General features: G+C 29.3%; 2 protein-coding genes across 3 annotated transcripts; both read right to left on the reverse strand.

The window, feature by feature from the left end:
• Positions 1-3,328: 3,328 nt before the first annotated feature.
• LOC145763539 (uncharacterized) lies at positions 3,329-4,633 on the reverse strand. The gene is made up of 2 exons (XM_082575009.1): positions 4,504-4,633; positions 3,329-4,127 (listed from the first exon to the last, which is right to left on the reverse strand). Exons 1-2 carry the CDS (start codon positions 4,588-4,590, stop codon positions 3,636-3,638), a joined length of 579 nt encoding a protein of 192 aa, XP_082431135.1. The 5' UTR covers positions 4,591-4,633; the 3' UTR covers positions 3,329-3,635.
• Positions 4,634-4,743: 110 nt separating this feature from the next.
• LOC145761703 (tether containing UBX domain for GLUT4-like) lies at positions 4,744-9,508 on the reverse strand. 2 transcript variants are annotated; one of them, XM_082574601.1, is made up of 11 exons: positions 9,383-9,508; positions 8,993-9,048; positions 8,609-8,824; positions 7,866-7,982; positions 7,515-7,770; positions 6,932-7,415; positions 6,673-6,754; positions 6,170-6,293; positions 5,779-5,860; positions 5,585-5,637; positions 4,744-4,969 (listed from the first exon to the last, which is right to left on the reverse strand). In XM_082574601.1, exons 1-11 carry the CDS (start codon positions 9,461-9,463, stop codon positions 4,877-4,879), a joined length of 1,644 nt encoding a protein of 547 aa, XP_082430727.1. In that variant the 5' UTR covers positions 9,464-9,508; the 3' UTR covers positions 4,744-4,876. The 2 variants fall into 2 exon arrangements, with proteins under 2 accessions (XP_082430727.1, XP_082430726.1); XM_082574600.1 differs by having other exon boundaries at positions 7,503-7,770.
• Positions 9,509-11,021: the final 1,513 nt, after the last annotated feature.

An 11,021-nucleotide genomic window follows, 5' to 3' on the forward strand; every position in this document is an offset into this window, starting at 1 on the left:
TCGATAGCTCATTCTACAGCCTTAATTTTAATTGTTGTAATATGGTCGCAACTCTCAACTAATATTTGCCCGCAACAATTTAGTAGTTCACCACAAACAAAAGTTTTATTATTTTTCGATCCATCGAATTATATGGGGTTCGATTCGCACCAACGCCACACTATTTGCCCTTGAGCCCGGCGTTTACGGATAAGACGTCCCAAACTGCACCCTAACCCGATAAAAATATCAAAAACCTATTCTCTTAAGGAGATAAGGCAAAACCCCCAAAAAAAATTTAGCAGAAGTGAAGGCCAAGCTTACAAAATCCGCAAAACTTACTTATCCGTTTCATCGATCGGCTTCCCTGATCCGGCGAATCCACAATAACATCCGTAATTTCCGTAAACCCCGAGTATAATGATATCAGGTTGGAAGCACATGATAGCTTTGTGGAAATCGGTGGAACTTCGTTTGATCCGTTTGTAAACTGCCACAAATAAATTAAGGGTAATAAAAACTGGCAGCGTGATGTAGTGGTAAAAACACTTGGCTTTACTACATGAAGTCCCGAATTCAATCCTCACTGCTCTCATGCTGTAGCGCCCTTAAGTAAGGCACTATAAACAGTATAAACTCCTGCTAAGCCAGCACTTAATCAGCAGCATAATTATCGGGCAATTATAATCTATAATATCCCAAACTGCCACAGGCATTTCGAGACTGGGTCGGAGAAACTGATGTTACTCTATGTTTAAGTCGCACATTCAACCTTCCCACACTGAGGATAAAGATATATAAATAAAAATAAAAGTTTTTTAAACTTGGTAAAACTAATTATTGTGTTTTAATAAACGATTAATTAACCAAAGTTTATAATTAATCATAGCTGCCTATTTTGATTTAAAACTGATTTGTTTAATTAATAACACAATTAAAAACATTTTATTATGACGTCATTAAACATAACAAAAAAAGGTAACTAAAGTTTAATTGTGACGTCATACCTTCGGTTAAATATTCGACGGGTCGCGGCGAAGCTTCGACGTAGAGTGATGACGTCATCAAGGTTGTGATGTAAGACCAAAAAAGAAATTTACGACGAAACATGACGTCGATAAATATGACGTCACACAATAATTAAATAATAATATCTAAAAGAGATTACTGACATATTACCGAGAGGCATTTTACTGAAAATGCGTTTATCCGAAAACTAAATGCCCGAAAACGACAAAAAAAGAATTAACAAACAGACAGTTTCTATTACCCTAGTTTACCCCGATCCTCTTCATAAAAAATTTCTTTTAATTTCTTATAAAGAATTTTTTGAGCTCTATTAGCGTCGTCCGCCAAGTTTATAAATGCGGAAAAGGCGGATTTTTTATAACCTTACTCTAATCTTCACCTGTACATTCCGCCCTATCCGCATTTATTTTAGTACTACTTGTTTAAACCGGTAGACGCTAATAGAGCTTTGAATTTAAACCTAAACCTCTGTATAATATAGTTTTCGAAATTTTCATTCGGTAATATTTCCTTTCGGTCAAATATTATTCGGTAATATAAGCCATCAAAAACTTTCTAAACTTGTTTTTAATATTTGTTTTTTTAATTGTTTAACTTAAAAAAAAACTCAATATTTAATATTTAATATTCTTGTTGGTAAGCTCTATCTATCTTCTAGTTACAAACTAAAAACTGTTAAACCTTCCACCGTATGGTAAAGCTTTAACTACTACTAAAATGTAGTTAATAGTGCCTGTAGCAAATTAGATTTAACAACAAAAGTTCCTGAGGTCAATTCTAAAAAAAGCCTAAAAGTTAAAACCATTTTTACATCACTTTTATTTTTGCCTTTATAATATAAGAAAAACTTTTTAAATTTAAATATTGTTTTGACCTAATGTAACCTTATATTATTAAATTTAAATTTAGGTATTCCTATAGCAAACTGAGTTTTGTTAATTAGCTAATTTTCCATATATGTTTTTTTCCATATAATTTACCCTCAGATTTAATGTTAACTACAAAATTCCCTACAACGTATTCTTTAACAAACGACCATTGACTGAACTGACAATCATTTCCTTGCCGGTAGATTGTGACGTCATAAAGGTTACTTTAGGTTAACAAAAACGTGGCGTAGTGTGTTTGTCTAAGTATTTTTTACCAGCTTTTAAAATATAAAAAAGATGTATTATAAAAAAAAAATATTCCATCTATATTTTGACCTAACTTATATATAATACACTGTTATTAACATAATTGAATTACTCAGGGCATTTAACTAAACTAAATACTGTTACCAACTAAATTAACCTATATCTACTGGGTTTGTTGACCATGCTATAACATACTTAAAATCTTTGTATAAACATTAATACTTTTGGTATGTTTTAAATCATTAAATTGATTTTGTCATTTTTTCCGTCGCATTGTTGTAATATTAATTGTATATCGTATTTATTATTTACTTCTATCAATGCGCGAAAAACCAAAATAAAAAAAATGAAAAGTGTTTTAAAATCTAAAAACAAGTTTAAACCCAAAATATTCTACTACCTAGTAAGTAATACCTCTGCTACTGACTTAAAGCCGTTAAATTGGCGCTAAAGCTTAAGCCTACCTTTATAATTACACTGAAGATCGTAAATTATTTATAATAGTGGGGGTTACTATGGGTCAAAGTTTAAAATTCATTCAAAAAAACGAAAGTTAATTTTATTCTAGCTTTAACTAATGTTTTATTTATCATCTATAGTAGAATGGCGTGATCTAATTATGACGTCACATAAAGACCATTACAACGACATCAAAAAACCGTTGAATGAATATAAATTATCTAATTTTAGATTACCAATTTTTTAAGGTTCGGCAGTCACGTGTTTTTAACATTTATATTCTTTTACTTTTATGTTTTTTTAATAATATAATTTAATATTTTATTAAGAGTTATAAAAACCTCAATAAACGGGGTCAAAAAATACTAATATTTCAACATTTATAAAATAAAAAAATCAGACAAAGATAAACAACTATGTTTACCAATCCCCCATTGTTTTAATAAAAGGAAATAACAATAAGGCATTGTTTAAATATCTTACGGAAGTTGCAACAAATATGTTTATAGTTTGGCAATTTTATTTTAGTGAAAAATTGAATTTTTTTGTTTTTTTTAAATGAATATTAATTTGTGGTTTAAAATAAAAAAACATTTCCTAAAAAAACAAATTTAAATAAAAATTTTGATGTACAAAGCATTTAGGAATTCGCCATAAATAGAAAAAAAGTTTTGTGATGCGATAAAGCACCTGTGTGGCGTCATAAATATTTAAAGTGTCATTGTTAAAAAAAGTTGTTTTTATTCAAATAATTTGAAATTTTTTACATTTTTATAAAAATAAATTACATTAGATAAAAATATTTTTATCATCTTTCTAAGCAGTTTTATGATATTCTAATTGTTTTTATTTAGTATTTTTTTTATTTACTTTTTATTTCAAATTATTATCTTTTTTTCAATTTTTTTCTTTAAAGAATAATTATTTAATTTTGTTCACAAATTTAATTAAACTAAGTTTGTAGAGTTGGCCCTTTAATAAACAGAATAAAACAAGAAAAAATATAACAAGAATATTTTAAAAAAAAAAAATTTAAAAGAAGTTATTTCCTTCTGGAAGCAAATTCCAAATATTTTCAATAATTTTCTCGTTAGAAATTTTATTTAAATCAAACTCAAACAAAATTTTTTCTTTTTTTCCGACAACAATCCCTTTAACAATAGAATCATCGACGCATGACAACCACTTTATCCTCGATATATTCACTAGAACTTGATATAAGGCTTTATCTCGGGGGTTTTCAGAAATAATTTTTCTCGCAATTTCAATCGAGTTTTTTACATCCACGGTCTCAAGTTCAATTCTCTCTGACACCAGTTCTTTTAATTTTTCTTCAAATTCAGTTGAAATTTGATTTAATTTTTCTAAATTTGAATTTATTTCATTTTTTCTTGATTCTGTTTTCTGTTTGTGGTCCCACATCTTTGTTTTATGATCATAATTTAAAGTTTCGAGATTTTTTAACAAACTTTCCGCTTTTAGAATAAGTTTTTCAACATCTTGGAGTTTTGGTTTTTCAAAAACCTAAAAAATAATTAACTTTAAAAAATAATTAAAATTACTATTGAAATCAAACTGTCAAAGTAAATTCTGTTTTTCTTTTGTATATACGGTAACCAGACACCTACACAGTTTTTTAGACAATATTTGAAATAAAATAAGCAGTAAATTAATAATATTTTTAAAGAATAATCTGTAAATATAAAATTGACTGACTATAATTGTCTGATTGTAAATAAAAAGTCAGACAGTCTATGTATCTCACAAAAATAAAAAACACAAAAAATTCTACTGTAAATATGATTTAGTTTAGCAAAAATATTTCTTTTAGACAATTACAAATAAAAACTTTTGAATTTTTATGTTTTATATTTTAATACTTGTAAAATTTTACACAAACCTTATTTTGAGTTTCAGAAACTAAATTAACTTTTGTTTCCTCCAGAATTTCGTCAACTAAATCCAATTTTTCTTGTTCGGTTTGCATTTTATTTTTATTTGTTAATTAAATATAATTAATTCGCAAATTTAACAAAATTCTTAAAATATTATCATAACAAAAAAAGGGCGCGAAAAAGTAGCGACTTTTAACGCAAAAATATTTTATCCTCATTTAATATTATTAAATAATAAATTTATATTGTAATAAATCAATTTATTGTCATGAAAATCATTTTAATGATTAATTTGTAGCAGCAGAATACAATCTCATTGAAAAAAGTAATATTATTAAAACTCAATCTTTGTTTACAGATTTACATAAATTCATTTAATTATTGTTTGTTGTCAATAATATCTTGTAATATTGAACCAATATTGTTTTCTGTTCCTCCAACATAAATGCGTGAAGCACGAACTATTTTGTTCTGTAATTAAAAAATTAAAAAACTGTTTAGGAACGATTTTTTTGTACAGTTTGTAGGAACGATTTTTTTGTACAGTCAGCACGAAAGTGCTACAGTATAAAAGCAGTGGAAATCAAACCCTGGACCTTATGTACTTTTTTTTTTGTATATATCTTTATCCTCAATGTGGAAAAGTCGAATGTGCGACTTGAACATAAAGTAACAACTGTTAATCCGACCCAGTCTCAAGTTGCCTGTGGCAGTTTGGAATATTATAGATTATAATTGCCCGATAATTATGCTGCTGATTAAGTTCTGGCTCAGCAGGCGTTCATACCGTTTATAGCGCCTTACTCAAGGGTGCTACATAATTAGATCAATGGTGATTGAACCCACGACTTCATGTGTGGTGTAGCAAGTGTTCTTACAACTACACTACGCTGCCGGTCCAATAATTTAACTGTTGATAAAAAGGTAATATTACTAGGTCAAAAAAAAAACTAGTAAAGTCTACTATAGACTAGACTGGACTAAAAAAATATATTTTGCTTAAAAGTTAAGTCATTAATTAAAATCAAAAAAATAAAAAGAAAAGTATTAAATATATTAAAGTTACTTCGCTAAAGCAAAACTTACATCAAATAAAATTGAATCCTTGTTTTTTAAAATCATTTTTGGTGGAGTTGTAACTGAATAATGACAATACAAAATATAATTTTTTTGGGCAATTTTTATAAAAAAATTAATTATAAACCTAGTAACATTAAATCATAGATTGTAACTAAATAAAAACATTATTTTGTAAAAGTCAATCAAAGTTAAAAACTCACACAAATAAAAGCTTGAAATTCCAGTTTGGTCTTCAACAAATTTATAAAGTTCATCAAGTTTTTGATGTGTTAAAAAGTTGCCCTGAAATTTAATCAAATGCATGGATTTAACCACATGTATATCACCATAAAGTTGTAGTGTAATAATAAGAACACTTAGCTACATGAGGTCGTGGGTTTAAATCTCAGTTCTCCTGTCAAGCCAAAAACCAATTAACAGCATAATTATCGGGCAATTATAATCTTTAATATTCCAACTGCAAAAGTCAACTTCAGACTGAGTCGGAGTAACTGTTGTTACTTTATGTTTAGGTCATGAAGTTGACCTTTCCACATTAAGGATAAATAAAAAAATACATATAAAAAAGATTTAATTTTAATAAAAACCTACTTGTAAGATGTGCCTGCTTCCAAACACGAATCGAACGATTACTTTCGGATATTTATTCATCAACTTCTCCCTTCTTTGCTTCCGGACGTTCTCCGTCATCATTTCTTTTTCCTCCAACCTCTGCCTGTTAAAACAACAAGTTTAAACTTTTAACGACAAATTACAAAAAATGCTGATGTATATGGTTTATTTGTTAATAAACAATACATATAACAATAATGTGGCAAAAAAAATGATGAAATCTTTTTTATGATTTAAAACATGCCATAAATATTATAATATCAATCATAAAGCTAAAACAGTTTTGTTTATATTTAATCTATACCCCTTTTCTTTTTCCCAATTAAACCTATTAAACATCTTTATTTACAACCACAATATTTGCAAATAAAACCTTTAAACAAACTTAAAATCAACCACCCTTAACCCAAACTCTCTTTATTGCCTAGACAGCTTAGTGTAACAAGCTTTATTTGCCATTTTAGAAGGATTAAAACACAAACCTGTCATGTTTAAGATCTGCCATCATCTTCCTCACGTCATCCAAAGTTACCTCAAAAAATTCATCAGGAATTGAATCTCCTTCTACATTTGTAAAATATAAATGGTTTGAAATCAATTAGATTAGAGCACATTGGGAAGATCCTTTGCTTTACTACGTAAGGTTTCACATTGAGATAAAAGGGGATAAACTTAATATCCCACTTTGAGGATAAAATAAAAATTGTTTGTACAACTTTAAAGACCAAATTATTTACAAACCTGAATTTCGTGGTGAAATATTTTCATAAAACAACAGGGGGTCTTGTTGGAAAATAGAGGAACTTGTCGGTTTCTCATTGGTTGACATTTCTGGCTCCTGATTGGTTGACATTTCTGGCTCGTGGTTGGTTGACATTTCTTGCTCCTGATTGGTTGGCTGTTCTGGCTCCTGATTGGTTGACATCTCTTGCTCCTGATTGGTTGGCTGTTCTAAATCCTGATTGGTCAACATCTCTGGCTCCTGATTGGTTAAAGTTTGTGGTTTCTGATTGGTTAAATTTTCTGGCTCCTGATTGGTTGAACTTTCTGGCTCCTGATTGGTTAAACGTTCTGGCTCCTGATTGGTTAAGTTTTCTGACTTCTGATTGGTTAAAAATAGTTCTTTGCTTTGATTGGTCGAGTTAACAGGTACAGTGTTTCCCATTATTTTAGAATTTTCATCAACTTTAAGACGTTTGCTGGCAACATTGGGTGGAAGTTCACTCTGAAAAAAAAATTAATTACATTATTTAAACAATTAAAATTAAAAAAGCAAGTTTCTTTCAATTAACTGATTTTAATTGCAACACACCTTTCTCTTTACCTTTAAACTTTGTTCAGTTATTAGGTTATCCTCTTTTTGTTTATCCTCATTCGTTTTATTATCAACTTTTACTTCCGCAGTTTGATTAGTTGAAGAACTCGTTTGTGAATTCATATTTTTAATAAAAGTTGTTGAATTTATTTCTTTTAATTGTTCTTTTTGTGATTTATTTATAGTTTGTTGTTCTAAAGTTGATGTAGATAGAATTTCAGGAGTTTTTATTTTATTTTCACAAGGAATAGGTTTGTAAAAAAATCTAAAAAATATTAAACATAATAAATTTGGAAATTTATTCACTAAAATTTTTTTTTTCGTATTTCGTTACAAAAAAAAAGGTATTAAAAATTTTACCTCATTAAAGCACTTCCTTTAATAATTCCAATCGAGGATAAATTAGTTTTCGACAAAACTTCGTCGCCGATAAATTCTTGTCTTAAATAAACAAAAACTGGATTGCCATCAATTTCACTAAAAATAAAAAAAATTTAAACGTGTTTTTCTTTTATATTTGTTTATCTTTATTTTGGTGAGGACGACTTAATAACCTAAACATAGAGTAACATTTGTTACCCCAACCCAGTCTCGAGTTGCATGTGGAATATTATAGAGATTATAATTGCCCGATAACTAAACCGGAAATTAGTTTTTGGCAAAGCAGAAGTTTATACCATTTAAAGTGCTTACTTAAGGGCGACATAGCATGGAAGAGGTAGGGATGAAACTCTGGACCTTTTGTAGCAAAGCCAAGTGTTACAATTATTTTCGGCAGCATGGTGTAGTGGTAAAAACACTCGATACACCACACATGAGGTCGTGGGTTCAATCCCCACTGAGCTCATGCTGTAGCACCCTTGAGTAAGACGCTATAAACGTTATACTTCTGCTGCTACAACACTTAATCAGCAGCTTAATTATTGAGCAATTATAATTAAGAGTATCCCAAACTGCCACAGGCAACTCGAGACTGGGTCAAAGTAACTGATGTTACTCTATGTTTAAGTCTCGCATTCGACTTTCCCACATCGAGGATAAAAATATATAATATACAAAAAAGAAAAAAAATTATTTCCCAGCAAAACAAAACAACAATTTACCTTTCAATCTCGTTCCCAAAATGCAACAAAATTTCCTTCAAAGTTGTTGAAGTTTTAAAACTTGCGTTCAATCTCTTTCCATCTGCAAGTTGGACAGCAATTCTAACTTCTACATCTTCGTTCGTTATCGTTCTTTTCACTAACTCAAGTTTAGCATTGTTGGGTAAATTGGTAAATCTCCATTGTAAGGTTCGGTCTAATATAGTTCGCTGGTTTCTGGTAATTAGTTAAAAGGTAAATGTATTGGTTTTAGTTTTTTCTTTTCTTTAGTATATATACAATATAAATCAATGTCAAAATTAGAATAAAAATATATAAAAAATGTTATTTGGGTTATTTTATTCTTTAAAATAAATTTAGCTTTAAGTGGTATTGATAACAAACTTGAAATCAAATAAGGTGAATTCATATTTTTCTTTCTTGCAAAAATCCTCCAAAATCTAAGAAGCATTAAAATATTATTTACATATCTTACTGATTGACTAGCAATAAACCAGCAGCGTGGTGTAGTGGTAAGAACACTTGTTACACCACATGAGGTCACTGGTTCAATCCCCACTGCTTATATGCTGTAACGCTCTTGAGTAAGGCGCTATAAACGCTATAAACTCCTGCTGAGCCAGCACTTAATCAGCAGCTTAAATATCGGGCAATTATAATTTATAATATCCCAAACTGTCACAGGGAACTCGAGACTGGGTTGGAGTAATTAATGTTACTCTATCGTAAGTTGCTGAGTTGTTATTAAAGTAAATTTGTACTAAGGAAATATACCTGATTCACTGTTGAAGTTTGATTGAATTTAAAAGTTTTTCTTCGACCATTTGGGCACAAAACTACGACAGACCTCGACATTTTTCAACAAATTTTTACCAAAATTTTTATTGTTTTCGTTTTGTTTTGTCATGCTGACTACAGTAATCATTCATGCGCAAAATATTATTATTTATCCTCAAGTTTCTTGACAAATTATTTTCACAGTTTTTTCGTTTTATATTTATTTATTCTCGATGTGGAAAGGTTGACTTCACGACCTAAACATAAAGTAACATTTGTTACCCCGACCCAGTCTCGAGTTGCCTTTGGCAGTTTGAGATATTATAGATTATAAGCTCAAGATAATTAAGCTGCTGATTAAGTGCTGGCTCAACAGGAGTTTATACCGTTTATAGCACCTTACTCAAGGGCGCTAAAGCATTAGAGCAGTGGGGATTGAACCCACAACCTTATGTAGTGTAGCAAGTGTTTTAACTACTAATAACCAATCACGTTCCAAAAAAATAATTATTATAATTACCAAAACATAAAATGAAGTAAAAAAAACTTTTCAATATTTACTTAAATAAAACACAAAACAGCAAACAATAAAACTAGAATTCAAACCCTTTTAAATATTGACATTCTAGAGCGTGACGTAATAAACAAAACGTAACACAAACCCTAAAAAACCAAACACATCATATACATACCAAACTATCAAAGAAACGTCAAATAAAAACGTCTCACCGTCGATTAAGAGTTAGTAATACGGATCTACTAAAGTTTTATTTATTCAAGTTTTATTAAACTTTTGTTAACATTTTTTTCAACGCTTTTAAAGTCAAAAACCCGTGATGAAGACTGTATTCAAAATTCTCTAGTGCAATATATTAAAAACAGGTTTTCAAAAAGTAAAATGTGAAATGTAATAAAAAGTGACATTTTTGAAATTAAGAAAGGGGAAAATAAGATTATATTAAAAATTTTTGACAAAATTTAAGTCAGAAAGTAATTAAAGCAGTTTAAGAAATTTAATTAACTTAAAAAGAAGCAAAAATGTTAAAATAGTTTCAGAAATTGTTGGTTTGACCTTTTCTGTTATTTCAAAGCTTTTAAAATTAAATTAAAATCCTTTTTAATTAAGCTTTGTTGAATCATAGATATATCATATTACGTCATAATTGGTAAGTTCGTGACCTCACAAGTCACGTGTCAATCAACATCGAGAAATCGCGAATAAAGACGACGAGGTTATTAGACTTCATTATGATGTCATACATGATGTATTATTGTTGATATAAAAGGCGCGAATCACCTTAAAAACGACAAAACAACCCAAAAATAATAACAGAGCAGGAAAATCGATCAAGAATGAGTTATTGTATCCCATTGTGACGTCACATTTATACAGAATGGTCGATAATTTGCTATTGTCTGAATAAAAACCCTTTAACAACCACAAGCCAATCCCGGCATGGAAATATTACTAAAAACCACCAACTCGGAGGTGAAAGGGTGAAGTGTTGAGTTCCATGGTTTATTGAATGAAATAAGATCTGTTTTCATTCCCTCCCACTTATAGAAATACAACTGAGTTCTGTATCTATATTCGCAATCTCACAGTAATAACTTCTGCATGGACTCAAAAAATTAA

This window comes from Corella eumyota, chromosome 1 (assembly GCF_963082875.1).
Source record: "Corella eumyota chromosome 1, kaCorEumy4.1, whole genome shotgun sequence".
Classification (NCBI taxonomy): Eukaryota; Metazoa; Chordata; class Ascidiacea; order Phlebobranchia; family Corellidae; genus Corella; species Corella eumyota.

Excerpts from the sequence above, each read along its gene's own strand:
- LOC145763539 (XM_082575009.1), bottom strand. The coding sequence starts at position 4,590 with ATGCAAACCGAACAAGAAAAATTGGATTTAGTTGACGAAATTCTGGAG. Across the intron at positions 4,128-4,503 it reads TTTCTGAAACTCAAAATAAG|GTTTTTGAAAAACCAAAACT; the intron begins GTTTGTGTAAAA and ends ATTATTTTTTAG.
- LOC145761703 (XM_082574600.1), bottom strand. The coding sequence starts at position 9,463 with ATGTCGAGGTCTGTCGTAGTTTTGTGCCCAAATGGTCGAAGAAAAACT. Across the intron at positions 7,416-7,502 it reads GTTTAAAGGTAAAGAGAAAG|AGTGAACTTCCACCCAATGT; the intron begins GTGTGTTGCAAT and ends TTTTTTTTTCAG. Across the intron at positions 4,970-5,584 it reads AGGATTCAATTTTATTTGAT|AACAAAATAGTTCGTGCTTC; the intron begins GTAAGTTTTGCT and ends TTTTAATTACAG.